The 22,936-nt window shown below is 38.7% G+C and overlaps 1 protein-coding gene across 1 annotated transcript; it reads left to right on the forward strand.

The window, feature by feature from the left end:
- Window positions 1-7,187: 7,187 nt before the first annotated feature.
- Ptgs2 (prostaglandin-endoperoxide synthase 2) lies at window positions 7,188-15,805 on the forward strand. The gene is made up of 10 exons (XM_008824262.3): window positions 7,188-7,482; window positions 8,182-8,298; window positions 8,420-8,563; window positions 9,342-9,485; window positions 10,055-10,236; window positions 11,468-11,551; window positions 11,670-11,916; window positions 12,192-12,478; window positions 12,909-13,056; window positions 13,430-15,805. Exons 1-10 carry the CDS (start codon window positions 7,263-7,265, stop codon window positions 13,837-13,839), a joined length of 1,983 nt encoding a protein of 660 aa, XP_008822484.2. The 5' UTR covers window positions 7,188-7,262; the 3' UTR covers window positions 13,840-15,805.
- The last annotated feature ends 7,131 nt before the right edge of the window (window positions 15,806-22,936 follow it).

Raw genomic sequence — 22,936 nt, forward strand, 5'->3', positions numbered from 1 at the left:
TTAGTAAGTAATAAAGCCTCTTGGAACCACCTCCACAGTGGAATGGCTATTCAGGACAATCTGAATCCATGTTCCTGTAGGGCACAGTCACTCATATTTTGCTCAAAATAAACTATTTTTCCCTTTAAGGTGAGAGCTGTGGTTTGTGTCCACATTCACTTAGTGATACACTTTTAAGATTCTTTGTTTTCTTTTATGACTGATACTTCATTTGCTGTTAGAACGGTATAACACCTAAGTGCCAGAGTTTGGTGGTTTTTTTTTTTTTTTTTCAAGGATATCTTGACCATTTCCAAGTTTTGGAAATGAAGCATAAAGTTTTAATTCCCTGGGTGCAGCTTTTGTTGAGGCCCAAGTATTCAGCTCATCTTGGTAAATATCAAAGTGCGTGACTGCTGAATCTTAGGAAGGGTCTGTTTACTTTTGTGAAAAGGTTCTTCCAAATGCTGAGTCATTTTTTTCATTCACATCAGCAATGAATGTAGTTCCTGTTGCTCCATAGCCTGGCCAGCTTTTCTTGATGTAAATGATCTGGAGCTGGAGCATTCTAAGGGATATAATGTAATAGCTTGTTTCTGTTTTATTTATCTTTTGTGTTTGGGGGAGTTTTATTTTGTTGTTGTTTGCTTGCTTGCTTGTTTGTTTTGACAAGGCCTCCCTAAGTGGTCCAGGCTGGCCTAGTGATCACTATATAGCCCAGACTGGCTCAGAACTCACAGGACTCCAGCTTCAGCTTCCTGAATGCTGTGGTACAGGTGTGAATTACCACACCCAGCTGTATATTTTCTTTGCTTAGGTCTTTGATTTATTGGTTAACTGGGTTGTTTGCCTGGCTTTTAAGAGTTCTTTGCAGATTTTGTATACTGATGCTTTTTGCAAATATTTTCTACCAGTCTAGGGCTTGTCTTCTCCTAACTTGATTTTACTGAATTCCAGATTATCATATTTCCTTCATGGGTCATGCTTTTGGCACTGTATTTAAAAAAATCATACTCAAAGTTAGATTGTCTAGATTTTCTTTTATCAACTTGGATAGTTATAGCTTGGTATTTTATATTTAAGACTGTGCATTAAACAATTTGTTTGAAATTATTTTGGGGGACCAGCAAGATGACTCATGGGTAAAGGTGATTGCTATGTAAATCTGAAGACCTGGAACTACATAAAGATCAAAGGACAGAACCGACTCCATAAAGTTGTTCTCTGAACTCTGCACAAGTGCTGTGTCACATGTGTCCGCACACACCATGTACACACACACACACACACACACACACACACACACACACACACAAATAATAAAAACAATAAAAAAATCTTGTTTACTTCACTGTATTTATATTGCTCTTTTATAAAAAGAAAGCAGGTTTTCTCTACGTACTTAGCCTCCTTCTGGCTGTTTGTTCGATTCTTCTACTTGATCTATTTTTCCTTCTTTCTAATACACAGGATGCTGATTATTGTAGTTTTAGAGTAAATCTTGAAGTTGATCAGTGTAAATCATCCATCTTTATTTTACTCCTTCAGTTTTGAATTAGCTATTCTGTCTTTTACCAACCTGTATAAATTCTAGAGCCAGTTTGTCAAAATCTACAATGCAACTTTCTTGGATTTTGATTTGAATTATGTTGTATCAAAAGCTCATCTTAGGAAGAACTGACATTTTGATGATAATGGATCTTCCAATTAAATAGATTATGGAAGACTGTGTTGATGATTCTCATGAACTTTCCATAGAGATGATCAAAACCATCTGCAAAGATGGTTCTATTTCCTCCTTGATAATATTATATCTTTTATTTTCCTTAGCTTATTCCATTGCCTAGGACATCCATCTGTCTATCTATCTATCATCTATCTATCTATCTATCTATCTATCTATCTATCATCTATCTGTCATCTATCAATCATTTTGGAGACAAGGTATCATGTAATTTAGTCCAGGTGACCTTGAACTTGCTGTGAGCTGAGGATGACTTTGAATTTCTTATCATCCAGCAGCCTCTGGATTACAGGTGTGCACCACCACGCCTGGCTGGTATGAAGTTTAAGAGGCAGCAAAGGGGTGGGGCTTGAAAGATGGCTCTGAGGTTAAGAGCACTTGCTGTTCAATCATGAGGACCAGAGTTTAGATCCCAGTAACAAACCTGGATTCCCTCAGTCTGCACACCACACTCACACTCGAGTGTTCATACTTACATACATAAATAAACACACTAAATACTTTTTAAAAATAAGCAGCAGTAGGGGACAAATCTGTCTTGTTCCTGATGTTAGTGGGAAATTTTCTAGCTCCTCACCAAACACAGGGCTAGCTGAAACCTTTTGGTAGACATTTTCAGGCTGAAGAGGTTTGCCCTCTATTCCAGTTAGCTGGGAGTAGGACCATGTGATTTTTCTCCCTAAGGTTGTCTGTGTGAATTTTGGATGGTGGAGCAGCCTTACATACCAGGGATAATTTCCACTAGGTCACAATATATAATTTTTTTTGCACATTGCTTGACTTTATTTCCTAATGTTTGTACTGACATCTTTGCATGTATTTTCATGACAGATATTAGGCTATAGTGCTTTCTATAATGTCTTTGTTGATTTGGGTGTTAGGGCAACACTGGCCTCATAGACCAAGCTAGGGAATTAACACCTCTATTTCCATTTTCTGAAAAAGATTGTAGAGAATTGACACGTGCTCCTTACATGTTTGGTAAAATTCACCACTGAACCCATCTGGGCCTGATTCTTACTGTTTGGTAAGGTTAATCATTCAAAGTCTTTAACAGATGAAGGCCAACTCAGATTGTGCACTTTTTATTTGAGTTTTTACAGATTTTGCTTTCAAGAAATTGGTACAGAGGCTGGGGAGATTGCTCAATGGGCAAGAGTGCTTGTTCTGGAAGGACAAGGACCTGAATTCAAATCCCCGGCAGGAATCCCAGCATGGGGGAGGTGGGTAAAGATAAGTAGTAGTACTGTGATTGCAGGTGTGCACCGCAACACCGATTTGTTCAAAGTAGACTTCTGCTAACCTCTTGATGCCCTTGGTGTCTGTGGTAACAGCTATATCTTCCTGAGGTCTTTGTGAGTAGGCCAACTTTTGACTTTGTTTTTTAATTAGTTGGACTAAAGACATCCATTTTAATGGCCTTTCAGAACTATCATTTGCTGGGACTTTATTAATTTCCTATTTTCGGTTTCATTGATATTTGCTGGAATTTCTTTCTTTTCTTCTGCTTCCTTTGAGTTTAGTGGTTCTTTTCACTCTCATAAGCTAGAAGCTTTGGGTATCGATTTTTAATCTTTCTTCTTTCCTTCTTTTCTGACACAGGCACTCAGCGCTCCATATTTCTCTCAACACTGCTTTCACTACGTTTAAATTTTTTAAGCTTTATTTTCATTTGCCTCAAAATACTTTTTAAGGCCAGATGTGGTAGTGCATAGCAAGTTCTATGCGTCAATTCCAGACCAGCCAGTACTATATGGTGAGACCCTGTCTCAAAAAGAAAACAACAAAAAAGAAGATTTTAAAGTATCCTTTGAGCTTCCTCTTTGAATCGTAAATTACTACAAATGTGTTATGTCGTGATCTCCAAATGTTTGGGGATTTTCCAGACGTCAGTGATTCTTTTTTTTTTTTTTTTTTGGTTTCCTTTCTTTTCTTTTTTTTGAGACAGGGTCTCTTGTAGCTGAAACCTGGACCCGAGCTCTCTATGCAGCAAAAGATGACCTTGCACTTTTTAAAAAATATTTTTAAAAATTTTATGTGTATGAGTGTATTGCCTGCATGTATATAAGTGCACCTGTGCAGTGCAATGCCAGTGGTGGTCAGAAGAGGGTATCAGATTCCCCTGGAACTGCAGTTACAGACAGCTGTTAGCCACCATGTGTGTACTGGGAATCAAATCTAAGTTCTCTCCAAGAGCTGTCAGCACTCTTAATGGCTGAACCATCTCTCCGGCCTCCACCTTGCACTTCTGATCCTTCTCCCTCTACCTCCAAAGTTCTGGGATTCTAGGCATGTGCCACCACATCCATCAACTAGCCTTTGGTGATTCTTTTTTAGTTTAATTTTGTTGTGGCCTGAGAAAATGGCTTCTATTTTTAAGTGTATTAAGGTGTGTTTACAGTCAAGAATGTGGTTTATCTTAGTGTATGCTCTATGCATCTTGGAGAAGAGTGCATATACTACTGTTGTTGGATGAAACTGTTTATAGATATCAATCATGTCTGGTTGATTTGTGGAGCTACTGACTTCAGCTATCTCCTTCATAATTTTCTACCAAATCCATCCGTCCATTTCTGACAGAGGAGTATTCAAGTGTCTGTTGCCTCCTTCTCCCTGAACTTTTATCTATTTGTTCACATATATAAATGGATATATATGCTCTACTGTTTTGCAGTATACATAAGGAATATTACAACTCCTTGAAAAATTTACCTTGCCATCATATGCAATGTTCTTCTTTACTCCTCATTATTTTCCTTGTCCTAAAGCCTGATCTGTCTAAAGTAGATAGAGCTATTCTAGCTTTCCTTGATGACTATTAACACAGGTTTCTATGCCTATTCACTTTTTTTCAAAAAAATATTTTATTTGCTATTCTTATTTTATGTGTTTCAGTGTATCGCCTGAATGTATGTAGAAGCACCCGTGTTGTGCAATGCCCACAGAGGTCAGAAGAGGGCATCAGATCCCCTGAAAATGGAGTTGCTGGGATTCGAACCCAGGTCCTCTGCAAGAGCAGTCAGTGCTCTTAACTGCTGAGCCATCTCTCTAATTCCCTATTCAATTTTAATCTGTATAATTCTTTGTTGACTTATTATGAATGAGTTACTACTTGAATTAGTAAATATTTCATTTACTCCCAGTATGTCCATGAACTTTAAATCTGAAGGGAACATTGTATGTGTGATTGTATGGGAACATTATAACATTAGACACAAAATCATCTGGCAATCTCCCTGGCATTTTAGGGGAAAAGAATGTTGATAGAAATTCAAGTAGCAGAAGGGGGCAGTAAAACGCAACAGAAGGCTTTGGGAGGTGTTAATATTCTTCCTTAGTTTCCTTTCATTCAGAGAGACTCAAAAAATTTCAGAGACTAAAAAATTATCTTTTTGTACAAAAGACACATATGTACAAAAATATATACTGAAACACTAGATTTCTACACATTTAGTAACTATATTTTCACATAATCTCAATCTTATTAAGGTGCACCATTGTCATTATACCTTTCCACGTTAAAAAGTTTTAACTATCTTAATTTGGTTTTAGACACTTAATATCCCTTTGTAACCAGCATTCAAAATATACCTATATATTTTGTTTTAGCATCCCAGACTTCTCAAAATTAATAAATTACTTAATAATTTTCACTTATGCCCTTATTTGAACTTCCTTTTGAAACTGCCCTTATCCCTAAAGTCTAAATTTGTCCTTGAGTTCTTGCCTGACTTAGTTGATGTGTGGAGCTCTCTTTTTCCTATGTTTGAAGTTACAGATTAAATTAAGTAATTGAGTCACATAGATGGTTTTATTTGAATTTCCAATATGAGATGTAGTTCCATTTCTTGAAATTTCAACTAGTCTGAATGTGATTATTCTCTATGCCCTGTTTTTACCTCACTTTTGAATTCATAATCTCTTTTCAAATAAGACCATACTTCTCCACACAGTAGGTACACATCTAATATCTGAAGAAAATGAAGAGGGTTTCAAAATCAACTCAAGATTACATTATTAGATTTTCTTACAGTGTCAGAATTAACCTATGGACTTTTACATGACACCTAACTGAAGTTAGAATTAGTAGCTCTAGTAAACTTAAAATCTGAGTACAGGCAACCTACTCATTTAAAATGAACCAAAACTGGAATTATTAAAAGGACTTATTAACAAATATTTTATGGTCCTTGTTGAAATTTCACATAGGTAGTGCAATGGGAGGAGTGCCACAAATACAATGATTAAACATGACTAGAGTCCAAGTTCTGGGTGAGATAGAATTTTAGTCACCATGTCTCATGTCTAATCAAGTGAGCACACACATGAAATGAACAGTTAAAAAAAATTCCATGAGTATTTATTTTTTTTCTGCAAGACTTCCGCATATTGGAGTATCTGGAATAGTTTTGTGTTGATTTTTGTGGGGGTTTTGGTGGGGAGGATCATTGTTTTACTCCCCCCACCACCGCCCAAACCATCCTCTTGACTTAACTTCCCTCCTGATGTAGTTTAATTTCAGATTTTATGCCCTCTTTTTCTGCATTCATGAATATTTAAAATGTAGAGCTTAACTTAGTTTTCTTTTCATTCTCCTCGTCACTGGTGTTTGTTTTTGCTTCTTCATTTTTAATATTCCATCCTCACGCACCCCTCTCTGGCCACCACCAAAACCTGATATTAAACGGAGGATTACATTCAAGACTGTCAAAATCACCTTTCTATCCAAGTAATTTCTCATCAAACTATGTCCCAGAATGAGGCGAATATTTTTTTTAGGTTAGCTGTCGAAAAGTGACTGCGATGTTGTGTTTTGATTGGTTGCCATAACTCACTATCTTGAAAACATGAGCAGAAAACATAGAACTTAAAAACCAATACCTTTTATTGATATGTCCCGTTGACCAAAATGGTGAAAGCTAATGTAGCTGGAGGAGGGAAAATACCTTAAAGCGACGCCTGGGGCACTGGGCCAGCATTCCAGTGAAGTGGATCTCTGCTTCAGTCCCCTAGGGACACGGCGGTCTGTGAGCCTTCACCCTTTCCCATCTAAGAAGCAGGGCCCCGGGTGGTGGCTGGAAACCATAATAGATATGGACCCCGAGGACTGTTCTCAAATTTCATTACCGACTTAAATTGGAGAGAAATTGTGCGTGTGCGCGCTCCGTGCTCCTGTGGTCATGACCAAGACTTCTGGGCCGGGCGGACAGATGGCTGGGGGCGGCGCGGGGATTCCCTGGGCCGGGGACCTGGGGCGGGGTTCTGGGAAGGAAAGCTGTCGCCTCCCGGTGCTTCTCAGTCCCCATCTGGAGCAGTCTCCGCGAGCCAGCAGGGGACCCCAGCAGAGCCAACCGGAACGTGGGGACCCAGCACGGCCGGGCTGAGAAAGGGATGCCAGAGGCCAGGGACCACCCGGGGAAGCCTGGGGCAACTTCCCGGCTTCCCTCCCGAGTTTCCCATTTGCGTGGTTAAGTCCTGCCCCCAACCGGCCTTGCGCAAAACTTGGGGCCGGGGCGGGGGGACTGGGGGACGGGACAGGATGTCACGTGGGCTGCTTTTCAGGCATAAAAGTATGGTTCTCCAAGGTAGCATCCAGTTGTCAAACTGCTCTCTGGAAGCTTCAGGACCCCTCCAGGAAGAAACTCAGCGCGGAGCCCCGCCAGCCACGCTACCACCCACCGCCGCCACCGCTGCAGCCAACGCCGCGATGCTCCTCCGCGCCCTGCTGCTCTGCGCTACGGTGGCGCTCAGCCACGCAGGTGAGTCGCCCTGTGCCCAGCTCCCGGCTGCGTCTACCCGACCTAGCTGCCTGTCCTGCACTCCAGTGCTCTGAGAGGGGCAGCCTGGACCGCTTGAGTCCTGAGGATGGCCTGGTTTTGCTACTAACTCTACTGTCATGGACCGGTTACTTAACCAGTCTTATCTACTAAAAACTAATAGCCATACTAATTTGCAGGTCATTATAAGACAGGATCTGATCAATATATGTGAAGTGTATGTGTATGGATCCACTGTTATTAGAGTAATTGTTAAAATACCCGTTAGTCCTTTCATGCCTCAGGAAAGCCAGATCACAATATTTAAAGATAAGTAAAATACGATTGAAAGTAAATTATTTGACTTTAATTCCCCCTCCCCCAAATTTTGATAAATGTATTAGATCAGATCCATTTTAAATTTGAAAGTTCTACCTAATTCTAATTTGAACACCCAAGAAGTTACAGTGAAAATGCTAATGTGATCTGTGAGCTTGTAACCAATGTTAATTACTGTTGCTTAGAAAAGGAAATTGATATTTCTATATTACAATCATTTGGTGAGATTGACTTTATTTCAAAGTTTCCTTGTGACTGTGTATTTCTTGAACTTATTGTAAAGTTTGCCTAGAGTTAGTAAAACAATTAAATCCTTAAGTCAAAATGAAGAGTGACTTACAGGCTATTTTATTTCTATCATAGCAAATCCTTGCTGTTCCAACCCATGTCAAAACCGAGGTGAATGTATGAGCGTAGGATTTGACCAGTATAAGTGTGATTGTACACGGACAGGATTCTATGGAGAAAATTGTACAACCCGTAAGTTTTTTATCGGGTTTCATCTTTGTGATGGGGCCACATACAGTAACCATCATTTTGTAGATTTGTGTCTTAATGTGAACCTGCTAATTTCTCCCTCCTCCTTTCTTTCTTTCCACAGCTGAGTTTCTGACAAGAATAAAATTACTGCTGAAGCCCACCCCAAACACAGTGCATTACATATTGACCCACTTCAAGGGAGTCTGGAACATTGTGAATAACATTCCCTTCCTGAGAAATTCAATCATGAAATATGTGCTGACATGTAAGTACAAACCTCTCTTTCCAGTTTCCACCAAGAAAAATATGCATTAGAAAATGGTACTTTGCTAAACCTAATGCAAAGAAATATTCTCCACTTTTTCAAAATAGCTTTACATATGCCTTTCAATTCTCCTTTTCTGAAAGGTCAAAAATATTGACAGGTAGTCTATCTGGTAGACTGGATCCTACTTAGGCCTCATATACTTCTAACCCTCATTCTTTTGGAGGAAGTGTGGTTCACTTGTTTATTGATGCCCATGACCCACAGAATTGTTCTAAGCATGCAGCACCCATTAAAACAAGTGGTTGATTTAGATTTAGGTCAGCAAGAAAATAACTTTCTATAGTTCTAAGTAAGGGCCATGCCAGGTGATTTCTCGGCTTCCTGAGCAGGGAGTGGGCGGAGTCTGAAAAATCAAGTGTACTGGAGCATAATGTTCTGTTCTGTATTAAGCTTTATTAATGATGCATTTTCAATGGCCGCTACATGTTTTGTTTTTTTGTTTATTTGTTTGTTTTTGAGACTATCTCATTAAATAGCCCTATAGACCAAGCTGGCCTTGAACTCAGCTGTCTGCCTCTGCTTCTCAAGTGCTGAGATTCAAAGAGAATGCAACCATGCCCAGCCTAGCAGTTACACTTTAAAGTGTAGTTGTTTTAAAGCAGAGTATTTTTGTTGGGATGGGCCTAATCTCAGTATTCTCTACAATGAAAATTAACATTCATTTGTTTTGCATATGAAGCCCAATAAAATGTTTTTTTCCCCTTTAAATTTTCAGCCAGATCACATTTGATTGACAGTCCACCAACTTATAATGTGCATTATGGCTACAAAAACTGGGAAGCCTTCTCTAACCTCTCCTACTACACCAGAGCCCTTCCTCCTGTAGCAGATGACTGTCCAACTCCCATGGGTGTGAAAGGTGAGTGAAAAGAAATGGTTGGTTCAATATGTAGTAATTCCAGTGAGGATGGGTAGCTACCTAGAAATTTGACCTTAAATTCTCATTTAGTTTTTAAAACAGGAGTGCTTTTGCCTATATTATAGATCCACAGAGACTTCTTAAAATGCAAATCCATTCCATTAAAGTGAATGTCCATTTGATAGACTTTCCTAATGTTAAATATGATAAATTGAATTGATATTAGTTAAAATTGATAAAACTATTTAATAAATTATGCCCCCAATGTCTTAGAAGTTTCATTTGTAGTCTGGGTGAGGTGGCTCATGCTTGTAATCTCAGCAATAGGGAGGCTGCAGCAGGATGATCACTGTAAATTCAAGACCAGCCAGGACTAGGTAATAGTTTTAGGCCAGCCCAGGCTTCAAAAGTGAGACTGTGCCTCAAAACTAAACACAATCAAACAAAGCATTTTTTTTTATCTTATGATCCTCTTCACAACTATAAGTGGCAAATGTCTTCATAAATTTGACAGTATCTGCTTGAATGAATATATGCATGGGTTTTGACTCAGAGTTCTCATTTTATAGGAAAGAAGGAACTTCCTGATTCAAAAGAAGTTCTGCAAAAAGTTCTTTTAAGAAGAAAGTTCATCCCCGATCCCCAAGGCACAAACATGATGTTCGCATTCTTTGCCCAGCATTTCACGCATCAGTTTTTTAAGACAGACCAGAAACGAGGTCCTGCCTTCACCCGGGGACTGGGTCATGGGGTAAGGTCAACTTAACTCAGAATTAAATGAAACACTGACATTTTGCCACACCAAACAATTCACACTCATTTTTAAAAAAAAAGATATCATGTCTGTAATAACCATAATAGTTTTCTACTTTTATTTACTGATCCAGTGAAATTAAACAGACTTACATAGATATGTGTGGGTTTGGGGGTAATTTTTCCATATATTTTTAGCTTAAAAATTTGGTACTACAAAATGTTATATCCTCCAAAAAGTATTTAATTAATTATTTATTATTTATTTGTTCATTGTTAGTACTTGGGATTGAATCAAGGGTCTCTTGCTTGCTAGGCATGGGTCTGCTACTAAGCTACAGGCCCAGCTCTCCAAAAATATTTTTTTGTGTCATGCTTATGCTGCTTTAAATAGTATGAAGTGAGCCACTGATGTGTGTGTACAGATAGACAGATGATAGATGATAGATAGATGATAGATGATCGATGATACATAGATGATAGGTGATTGATAGATAAATGATAGATAGATGATAGGTGATTGATAGATGATAGATAGATAGATGATAGACATGATAGATAGATGATAAGTAGATGATAGATGGATAGATAGATGATAGATAGCATTATAGATTGATAGATGATAGATAGATAGATAGATAGATAGATTAAGTAGATGGATAGATAGATGATAGATAGCATTATAGATATATAACAATGCTTGGCAGTACTTATCTGTGCTTGATGGAGTGAGATATAAATATCAACGTCAGAGTGCTTGCCTAATATGCATGAAGCCTGAGTTCATTCCTCAGCACTAAAAATAAATAAGTAAATAATAAAATGTGGGTTTTTTTAAGCATTATCATCTTTTGGATTTCAATAACATAGCTTCAATCTTTGGATGAGTCTATTAATATATTTTCTAATAATGTTTTGTGTGTTTGTGTGTATTACTCAAGACCTCACATAAGTAGGAAACTGCTCTACCACTGAGCTACATTCTTAGGCTTCTATTACTAAGAATTATCATATGATTATAATGAAGCATACATATACTTAAGGTCCATATGGAATACTTTCAACATAAGGGACACACAGACTTGTAGCTCTGGTAGATAGACAAATTAATTTGGTATTTTGTGACAAAAAAAAAACATATCATTGAATTCCAAATAAAACGAAACATCAAAATTTAATAATAAATGATACTGATATTAACAAATTTCAATTTCTCCGCAATTTTCTAGGTGGACTTAAATCATATTTATGGTGAAACTCTAGACAGACAACATAAACTGCGTCTTTTCAAGGATGGAAAATTAAAATATCAGGTATGTTTCCTGTTTGTTAAGAATTAGTTATAATTCACCATCTACACCTATATTTAAAAATTTCTAGTGATGGGTATTTTCTTTTTAACTCTTTGTTATGATTGCTATTGCATTTTAGGTTATTGATGGAGAGGTGTATCCTCCCACAGTCAAAGATACTCAGGTGGAGATGATGTACCCACCTCATACCCCTGAGCACCTGCGCTTTGCCGTGGGGCAGGAGGTCTTTGGTCTGGTGCCTGGTTTGATGATGTATGCCACCATCTGGCTTCGGGAGCATAACAGAGTGTGTGATGTGCTCAGACAAGAGCATCCTGAGTGGGATGATGAGCGGCTATTCCAGACAAGCAGACTCATCCTGATAGGTGAGCATAAGAAAATAAATAAGACCCTCTTCCCCACAAAAGAAGACAAATCTTGTTTGTTACTTTTGTTATGTCTTAGTCATCTTGACAATCCTGTGAATGAAATTTATGCATTACTATTCATCCAGTCCAGGAACCTGACTGCTAACACGCCTACATTTTGTTTTAATAATAAGGAAAAAATAGATAGAAATAAAGGAATAGCAAGTCAACTAAAGTGCATCAAGTTTGTGATCAGAAAAATGTAAGGTTTTCTTATTGTTTTGTACCAATAGGAGAGACAATCAAGATTGTGATTGAGGACTACGTGCAGCATTTAAGTGGTTATCACTTCAAACTGAAGTTTGACCCAGAGCTGCTTTTCAACCAGCAGTTCCAGTACCAGAACCGCATTGCCGCTGAGTTCAACACACTCTACCACTGGCATCCCCTGCTGCCTGACACCTTTCACATTGAAGACCAGGAGTACAACTTTAAACAGTTTCTCTACAACAACTCTATACTGATAGAACATGGACTTGCCCAGTTCGTTGAATCATTCACCAGGCAAAATGCTGGCCGGGTATGCATTTTCCTGACAACCAAGAAAAGATTGTCAGTAACTAGTAACTTTAGAATTTCTGTCACAGAGATTATTTTTTTCTCTTACTAAAAGAATAACCACTATTTTACTGGTAAAATTTTCCTGAAAAGGGAAGCATGAAATTTTTGGGAAAGTCTATAGTTTTAGACAAACAAACAAATAACAGTGCATATTAAAATAGATATTTCAAAAGCTTTCAGTAGTCTGACAAGTTACAGAAATATATATTTCAGACTTACCAATTGGTTTATTTTTGTAATTTTAAAAGGAAAATTCATTTTAAATTTATGTCTCATTAAAGCTAAGGCACAACATCCCACTGAAATGTATCTTTCCGAGAAATAGAGTTTAAGTCTCTTACCTACTCATGCCTAAAGAATACCTCATTTTACTAATTCACTTTCTCCAGGTTGCTGGTGGTAGGAACGTCCCACTTGCAGTAGAAGCAGTGGCAAAGGCCTCCATTGACCAGAGCAGACAGATGAAGTACCAGCCTCTCAATGAGTACCGCAAACGCTTCTCCCTGAAGCCCTATGCATCTTTTGAAGAACTTACAGGTAAGAAACAGTTCCTGAACTTTCTTAAAAAATCAAGCAGATGTGGTGGTGCATGCCTTTAATCCCAGCACACAAGAAGCAAAGTCAGGTGAATCTTTTTGAGTCTGAAGCCACCCTGGGCTACATAGTGAGACCATGTCTCAAAAACAAACAGACAAAAGTGTTAAAGAGGAGCATAGAAGTTGTGTGAAGGGATGAAGTGTTTTCTTTTTTGTTTTAAGGTAGTAGAAAAGGATTCAATTGAATAAGAATGAGGTGGGCACTCTTGAGTGGGCTAGTGACCAGGGAAAAGGCCTACACTTAAAAGCCCGAACTATTTCCTATTTTGCGAAATTCGACATTGGTTATATCTCTGTCTTCTTTCCCTTCCCAGGAGAGAAGGAAATGGCTGCAGAGTTGGAGGCTCTCTATGGTGACATTGATGCTATGGAGCTGTACCCTGCCCTTCTGGTAGAAAAGCCTCGCCCAGATGCTATCTTTGGGGAGACCATGGTAGAACTTGGAGCACCATTCTCCTTGAAAGGACTTATGGGTAATCCTATCTGTTCTCCTCACTACTGGAAGCCAAGCACTTTTGGGGGAGAAGTAGGTTTTAAGATCATCAACACTGCCTCGATTCAGTCTCTCATCTGCAATAACGTGAAGGGCTGCCCCTTTACTTCATTCAGTGTTCAAGATCCACAGCCAACTAAAACAGCCACCATCAACGCAAGTGCCTCCCACTCCAGACTAGATGACATCAACCCCACAGTGCTAATCAAAAGGCGTTCGACTGAACTGTAGACGTTTATTGGTCATATTTATTTATTTATATGAACAATTTCTTTTAATTTAATTATTTAATATTTATACTAAATGCCTTTTCTACTTAACATCTTTAACAGAAGGCAGTGTTCTTGAAAGATGTCACACTTGTGAAGGTTCCTGTGTCTCTACTTTAAAGATCTACTGCCCACTGCCCTCAAGTTAAAGGGGAAAACAGCTTTCATTCTTTTTCATAAGACAGTGGGAAATATATTTTGACATCTTTTTACTTGAATTTCAGTTCATATTATATCTAAGAATTAAAGAGAAATTTTTGAACACGTAAATGATGTTACACAATGGAAAATGCTACAAGTATCAACACTGTTACAATTTTTATTATTTTTTGGATGTGTCCAAAGCAGCTAATAAGGAATTTTAACGAAATTTTGATATTTAGCTATCATTCAGCAAACAAGGGGTGCAAGTTCAGTTTTAAGTGACTGCTTAAGGCATTTCACTTTTAAAGGCAGTCTTGAAACAAATCATTTGAATTTTTTAATTGAGAGCTTCGAATCACTTGCAATCTCTCCATTTTCTTGTTATTAAACTTGTGCCCACATGAATTAAAAAGCTACCATAAATTTAAATCTTTAAAATTAGGCAGTTAAAATATTGTTTTCTTTTGTCAGCAGTGGTGAAATCTGTTTACTGTGACTGTTACGTCTTAGGTCAATGCCAGTGTATGAAGGGTGGGACCAGTGCAGTCCTATCTTAAAATAAGAATGTTTTCTCTAAGAAATGTATTTATATGACTAGTAATAAGCAAAACCTATAGCAACAAAGGATTCTACAAATAAAATAATGAAGAACAAAGAATAATTCCAAATTAACAATCACATTTGGGTTTACACTTTGAAGGAGACTTTCTGACTTTGTGTCCTACTGACCTGGTACTGAACAGATTTTTGCTGTGAAATTATTGACTTACCAAGCTGCACTTCAGTAATGTATTTTCTTTTATTTTTCTCTTGGAGAGTGTGATTTAGCAGTTCATTTGCAAGTGCAGAAAGTATCAGTGGCCACTAGGGGCCTTTTCACAATGTTTAAACCCATTTCACATCATCATGTCTGAATTTCATAAGCCAGTGTGATATGGATCGAGCCTGGTTACCAGCATGCTGTTCTTTTACTATCTTCTTTCTTGTAGCCACTTTGCTATGAGAAGCTCTGGTGACCAGTTTCCTATGTTGTCTTCAGATTTTAAGATCGGAGCTATTTCCATCTTTAAATTCTATTAATGTCTTCTTACTTGAAGTTTGACACATTCAGGAAAATGTCATCTCAGGACTACTATTTTGCTCCTCTTCGGAGGAATAGACTAATTTTAAGTGAAAGGCAGAAATTTTTATTTATAATTTTATCTATTTATACCCAAGAACTGTAGGGGTTTCCTGACGAGAACGTTACATTCCTGTTGAAGAATGCCTTTTCTTACTTAAAAACAAAACCAGTTACTGGGTAGTTCTGGGCAGTCGTAGTAAATATAAAATAATAATGATGATAATTTTCTACATCTCATTATCAACTGAGGTACTGTATATTACTTAATTTATTGAGGATAATTATTTATGTCTTCCAGATATTATTGTTATAAACTGTGTTTAAGCCTACCATGTTTTTCGTGGTAGAATCAATGTATCTTTTTGTGATTACCTCCCTGAACTAGTATATGAACAATCAAAAGAAATGATTAGATTAATGTTCAAGAATAAATTTTAAGAAAGCTAGTCTGGTGTATTGAGAAGTTTAAGGTTAGAATTTATGTTGTGTCTCACTTGCCTAAATGCACCATAAAGACTGACCTTTTTGACATTTTTGAAGAACCTGTAGATATCATATTAATTCATTTGGATGCAACTTACTGAGAAAATGTGTTCAAAGCACAATAGGCTTTAATATTCTTGAATAAAGAAGTGGTTTATAGATAAAGTTGATATTTGTGCAGAAACTGAAAAATATGATACTAGGAAGAGAAAGGAAAAAATTAATTTTACTAGAAGGAAATTATTCCAAAAGAACATCTTTAAGATTTTATTCTTAAAATATTTAAGTTTGGAAAATAGACAACATGAAAAAAATTACGTAAAACTGTTAACTTCATTGAGGTTGTTTTGTTTTGTTTTAAACAAGCTGACTTGATCCAAACATCAACCTGCTGACTGACCCTGGTAATTCAGGTTGTGTATGTGAATGTTTTGGTGCCTCAGAAATGTGTATTTAAATTAACTTATGTAAAATATAAGTCTTTGGACAAATGTTTGTTTATTTTTGTACTGTTTAAGAAGTGAAAACTTCTGAAAATAAAGTTTGATTGTTTCTATATATCGTTGAATGGCATTGGTTTATCTGAGTCATGATCCTTAAACAGCTGTCTTGTATTTTATTCAAACTTAATTTGGGAGCTGGGATGCAGCTTAGTGGTAGAGTGCTTGCCTAGCATGCGTAAATCGTTGCCCTCTATCCTCAGCACTGAATAAAACAACAAACATATAGGCTGGCCTGGGCCAGAGAGATGGCTCAGCAGTTAAGAGCACTGACTGCTCTTGCAGAGTAGCCGGGTTTGATTCCCAGCACCCACATGGCGGCTGCAAACCATCCTTAACTCCAGTTCCAGGGGAATCCGAAGCCCTCTTCTGACCTCCGCGGCATTGCATGACACAGGTGCACTCAGTGTTGAAATTTATGCTTCGTGCCATAACAGATAGCATCAGGCTTGTTTCCACTGCCTAGTGCAGAAGTGAACAAAACAGACAAGAAGCAAAGATTAAGACAAATGTTACATAGGAAGTACAAAATAAAAAAGCAAGTTTTAAAAAAAGTCCACAAAGGAAGATTAGGGGCTGGCGAGATGGCTCAGTGGGCTGAGGCACTTGCCACCACATCTGACTACCTGATTTTGATTCCCAGGACCCACACAATGGAAGGAGAAAACTGATTCCCTCAAATTGACCTCTAACCTCCGCATACACACTGCAGCACACACACAATAAGTCAGTAAATGTAATTTTTTTGCACACAACAGTTTTTAATCAAATTTAGACCCCCTCCCCATCCATGCTCCCCTATCCCCTCCACCATACTTCATGTATTCCGCCATATATGTTAACTCCAATCCAGTCAAGCATTTGTACCCAGAAATGTAACTTTTTTTTAAAAGGAAGAGATTATACTCAGCTTGGTAAAACACTGGAAACTTGTTCTTGCTTCTTCTGTACCCCTATGTATTAGTCAGCGTTCTCTAAAGAAGCAGAACTGGTAGAATGAATATACACATATATGTATATGGATTTATCAGATTAGCTCACAGGATAGAGTCCAAGTAGTCCAATGGCTGCACCATACTGGAGAGGCTAAGAATCCAGTAGTCGCTCAGTCCATGAGGCTGGATGGCTCAGCAGTCCCAATCTGGTGCTGAAGGTGTCTGACAAATGCCAAGAGATCTGCTGGTCTTCAGTCTACAGCAGCAAGATGAATGCACCAGCGAGAGAAAGCAAGCGGTAAAAAGCAAGCGCTCCCCTCTGCCATGGCCTTTTATAGGGGCTGCCAACAGAAGGTAACACCCACATTTAGGGTGTGTCTTCCAGCTTCAGATCATCCAACCAAGAAGGTCTCTCTCATTTCAGTTAATCCCAGATCCAGTCAAATTGACATCCAGGATTAGGCATCACACCCTACTTAGGCGACCACATATCTAACACCTTCCCTGGTCTTTCTCTTCGTGGCCTTCTCCACTCCAGTAATGTCTTTTCTCATCATATTTCTTGTGGCCATACATATTTGATCTCATCACCATTACTTAACTGCTATGCCACTTTAAGAACTTATTTCCAGCGTGCTCCTTTTCCTACAGACGTTGTCAGCTTGTCTATTTGACCTCAGAGCCTGGCACCTAACTCACCAGATCCACTGAGCCCACCACTGCTCCACCAGGTTCATCACACCATTATTTATACCCTCACCTCCTCACTTCTCCCTGCATCTAGCTTAGATTCCATTGCTCAGTCCCTCTGCCTGCTTAGTCTCCCTCTGTTGTGCTTTCTGTTGTACTTAGTGGGCACAAGTAGCCCAGTTTCAGCCATTCTCCGAATGTGTTTTTTTTATTTTGCTGTTGCTGTTGCTGTTGCTGCTGCTGCTGTTGTTATTATCTATTATTAATTATTATTATATTATTATTTTGGTTTTTCAAAACAAGGTTTCACACTGTAGCCACCAACTCATGGCAAACTTACCTCAGCTTCCCCAGCATAAGCCACTATGCCTGGCTTAATGTGTTCTTTATTTGACTTTGCAGCAGCACTTAACACAAAGGTCTGTCTTTATTAGGGGTTTCTTCCCCCTTGGTCTTTCTCATCTACACAGAATGTTCCCATTCCTCTACTATGTCTAAGTTGGCATGCCATAATCTTTTTGTGCTCTTTCATGTTAATTGCATCCAAACTCATAATTTCAAACAGTAATCACTCCCAGATTTATATTTCCAGGACGAACTAATAGTTGTCAATTGACAAGCCTCCACTCAAATTCATAAATTTAACTGCTTAATTGCATCTCCACCCTCCTAGTACCATATATACCAAGTAGTACCATATATACCAATTATCTGAAGGTAAATCCAGCATCATCTTCTAGTTTTTAAGCAAAAGCTTTTTCTTCACTCCCATACTTGACCCAGCAGAGGTCCTATTGACTACATCCCACAGAACAAATCTGAAATCTGTAGGTTTCCCTCCAACTTCACCAGCATCAACCAAGTCAGAGCACAGTCTCTTAATTGGTATTCCTTTTCTATTCCTCCTCTGACAAATACAGTCTAATTATGGTCGTGAAGAGTAACCATTTTTTAACGTAAATGAAATGGTGTCTCCAGTGTGTCTGAAACCCTCCTACTACATACCAATGGACCAATAAATACTTCTTTTTAAATTTTTTAATTTATTCTTACCTTATGTGTAGGTATGTAGGTTCACCATGTGCATATAATGTCCATGGAGGCCAGGAAAGGGCATCAGATCCCCTGGGACTAGAGTTACAACTGATTGTTAGCCACCATGTGGATGCTGGGGACCTAACCCAGCCTCTGCAACAGCAGCCAGTGCTCTTACTTGCTGAGCCGAACTCCAGCCCCCAATATAAAATTCTTATATTGGCCTATGGGAACCTTAATGATCTACCCATCTCCTTATCTGATCTCACTTACTTTGATTCATTTACCTGTTGTAGTTCATTTTCTGTTGTAACAGAATACCAAAAACAGGGCAATTTGGCTCATGGTTCTGGAAGCTGGGAAGTCCAAAGTTATGGTGCTTCCAGTGGGTTGCTTCTGCCTCATAGTACATCCACTTATGTGGGAAAGAAGGACGAATAGGCTCATGGATGTAGAGAGGACATGGCAATATCAAACTAACTCAGGATGGAATGGTGGCACATTAATGCTTTCATGATGGTTGTGTCCCCATGACACTGTAACTCTTAAGTACCCAGCTACCTCTCAATAATGTTATTTAGCCAATTACATTTCAACATGAGTTTTGTAACACCTCACATCTAAACCGTTGGTGTGCCCTGCTCCTTCTACCTGTCATTCCCTTCTCTTGATGTGCTCATTAGCAATAATCCTCACGATGATACCCCCCATTTAGAATTTTTCATGCAGATTTTCATATGGCTCTGCCTTCTCCTTATAAAATCTCAGCTCAAATGTCTGCTCTTCAGAAAGCCTTCCTCTAACAACCCAAACGAAAGCAACTTCTCAGGATATTTCATATTCTTCCTACTGTCTGTTGCCACCTGATACTATTTTGTTTTTGTGTGTTTACTGTGTTTCCTCTCTAGACTTGTATGCCTGTGAAAGCAAGAAGTTTGCTTTCAGACAACAGAATACATTTACATTAAAAAATACATTATTGGGACCAGAAAGATCGCTCAATGGGTAAGAATGCTTGTTGCTCTTCCAGAGGACCAAGGTTCAGTTCTTAGCACCCACATCAGGTGGCTCACTACTGCTTACAACTCCAGTCCCAGGGAATCTGTCATCCTCTTCTGATCTTCGTGGGCACCTTCATGCATGTACATACACTCACGTCCATACACATGCACATAAAAATAAAAATAAAATAAATCTTAAAGAAAATACATGATTGATGAATAAGAAGAAACTTTATAAAAGAAATAGAATATATCATGATTCTCAAAGAAATAGAACCATTTTGGAAAGCTCATATATCCACTTGGGCAAGATTTATCATTTTCTGCTATACCAAAACAATGTATATCATAATGTATTGGTTTCTGACTGATGTCGTTAACAAAGCACCACAAATGCATTAGTCAATGCATGGAAGTCAGAAGTAAGAAATAGGTCAAATGAGCCAAAATCAAGGTGTCACCAGGGCTGTTTCTTCTAGAAGCTCTAGGGAGATTTGCTGCTCTCCTTGGTCACCATCTTCATTCCTTGGTTCAAAGTCCCTTTCTCTGTCTTCAACTCCCACAGGATGGCAGTGAAATGGCTCAATGAATAAGGGTGCTTGCCATATAGGCTTGGTGACCTGAATTCAATCCCTGGAACCCATGCAAAGGTGATTAAAGAGAACCAACTAAACTTCCACTAGAGTGCCATGGCATGTGCCATCCCCCCCAACACACATCATACGTGCACACTAATAAAAAGAAGCCAACAGAGTATCAGACTCCAAGCCTCCTGCTTCCCTGTCATAAGGAAAATCTCTCCTCAACATCCTTAATTTCTTCTCAGTTACAAATCCCTCTTTGCCATGTAAGAAATATATTTACATGTTGCAGCAATTGAGGTACAGATACCTTTGGGAAGCCCTTATTTTTCTTGCCACACCAAACAACCCAATTGTGTGTGCATTCTTGGTCAATTATCTTAGAAGTGTATCTTTGTCCTTGAAAACTAAAAGCGTACATCCATGAAATAACCTGTGCATAACTGTCCACAATAGCTTTATTCGTGATAACCCCAAACTAGAAACAATACAGATGTTAATTCATTAGGTGAATGAATTAACAAATGGTTAAAGAAACTGGAAAACTAGTGTATTTCTTATCATGGAATGCTATACTGGGGAAAAAACTAAAGGAAGAAAAAATAAGAAAAAAGAATTACTGATACATGCAACAATTTGGATAGAAGTAAAGGGAATTTTGTAAATCATATTAAGTGAAAAAAAATCTGTTTTTACAAATGCAAGTGTCAGCCAGGCATGTAGCTCAGTTGTAGAGTGCTTGCCTAATATGCACTGAACCCTAGCACTGAATAAACCAGGCATAGTGATGAACACCTGTAATACCAATACTTGGGAGGAGGAGGAGGACGGATAGAAATTCAAGGTCATCCTCAGTTACATAGTGAATTTGAAGCCAACCTGGGCTACATGTGAGTTTCTCTCTCTCTCTCTCCCTCTCTGTCTCTCTCTCTCATTCTCTCTCTCCCTCCCTCCCCCCTCTGTCCCTCCCTCTCTCCCTCCCTCCTCCTCCTCCTCTCTCTCTCTCTCTCTCACACACACACACACACACATAAACACAAACACATAGACTGAATAAAAATTACAGACCCAAAAATAATAGGACTGAAGTAAATATTAGTGCTGTCACATTAGGGATGGGAGATTAGTAGCATAAGCAAACCTTATACAGATTGAAGAGGCTTGTATCTGGACAGGTGGTAGTTACACAACTTGTATACATACAGAAATTCACAAGACTGCGCACACACAATGTAAGAGTAATATCTGAATAAGTTCTATGGATTGTGCCAATACCAGTTTCCTGATTTGTATATTGCACTGCAATTGTGCAAGATTCAGGGAGGTGCTGTGAAGTTTGCATTCTTCTCAACATACTTCTTTGAAACTTCCTGTGAATGTAAAGTTTTTTTCAATTTTTTTTTTTTTTTTTTTTTTTAGCTTGCCTTGTACTCACTATATAGCCCAGGCTGGTCTCAGCTTCACAACAATCTCCCAGCCTTAGCAAGAATTATCAACAAGCCCAAATCAAATTTTGTTTTTTGTTCTTTTTTTTATTTATTCTTAAAGATTTAGTGTGTGTGTGTGTGTGTGTGTGTGTGTGTGTGTGTGTATGTATGTGTGAATGTCACATGAGTCCAGGTGCCCATGGAAGACAGAAGGTGTCAGATCATAGAGCTGGAGTTACAGGCAGTTGTGAGCTGCCCCATGTGGGTGTTGAGAACTGAACTCAAGTCTTCTGAAAGAGCAACACAAGCTGTTAACCACTAAGCCACCTCTCCAGCCCCCTTCTTTTTGAGATAGAGTCTCACAATGAACTCTTGCTGGCCTGGAACTAGATTCCAATTTGTGATGGTCCTCGCGCCTCTGCTTTCTAAGAGCTGGGATTACAGGCATGCACCACTAATCTGAAGTTTTTTTCTTAAAAGATTTGTATGTTTTATTTTATTTATGTGTGTGCATGCACTTGCATGTATGTGTCTGTGTATGTACATGTGTGTGCAGGTGTGCATAGAAGGGTGAAGGATATCTTGGAGCTGGTATCACAGATATTTGTGAGCTACTTGATGTGGATGCTGGGATCCCAACTCTAGTCCTCATGATTAAGGAGCAAGTGTTCTTAACCATTGAGTCATTTCACTAGCCCATTGAAGTTTTTAATTAAAGGAAAAAAAAAACATTTTAAATCACAATCCACCCCTCCCACACACACACACACAACCACACAGTGAATTAAAAAAAAATATTAGGGACTCAGAATTCAGGTGTCTTGGATCCCAGGCTGGCCTCAAATTTTTCTTGTGGTACTTTGAGTTAAAATGTCCCCCATAGACTGCAAATATTTGAACACTTGGCCCCAGTTGGTGGTGCTGTTTGTGGAGGTTCAGGAGTGAGACCTTGTTGGAGGAAGCATCACTGGAGGTGGCCTTGGAGAGTTCTTAGCTCTGCCCCACTTCCAGTTTCACTGTCTCTGCTTCCTACAAGTGCTTGAGGATGTGAGTGCTCAACTTTCTGCTCTGACTTCTTCCTGCCATGCCTCCCCTGCCGTAATGGACTCATCCCTCTGCAACCATAAGCCCAAAGAAACT

The sequence above is a fragment of the Nannospalax galili genome, unplaced genomic scaffold, assembly GCF_000622305.1.
Source record: "Nannospalax galili isolate Female #2095 unplaced genomic scaffold, S.galili_v1.0 scaffold227, whole genome shotgun sequence".
Classification (NCBI taxonomy): domain Eukaryota; kingdom Metazoa; phylum Chordata; class Mammalia; order Rodentia; family Spalacidae; genus Nannospalax; species Nannospalax galili.

What these genes read in the sequence shown, in the direction of transcription:
- Ptgs2 (XM_008824262.3), top strand. Translation starts at nt 7,263, where the DNA reads ATGTCACGTGGGCTGCTTTTCAGGCATAAAAGTATGGTTCTCCAAGGT. An exon ending in ATGGAAAATTAAAATATCAG is followed by an intron (nt 11,552 to 11,669) that starts GTATGTTTCCTG and finishes ATTGCATTTTAG; the next exon opens with GTTATTGATGGAGAGGTGTA. An exon ending in ATCTTTTGAAGAACTTACAG is followed by an intron (nt 13,057 to 13,429) that starts GTAAGAAACAGT and finishes TTCCCTTCCCAG; the next exon opens with GAGAGAAGGAAATGGCTGCA.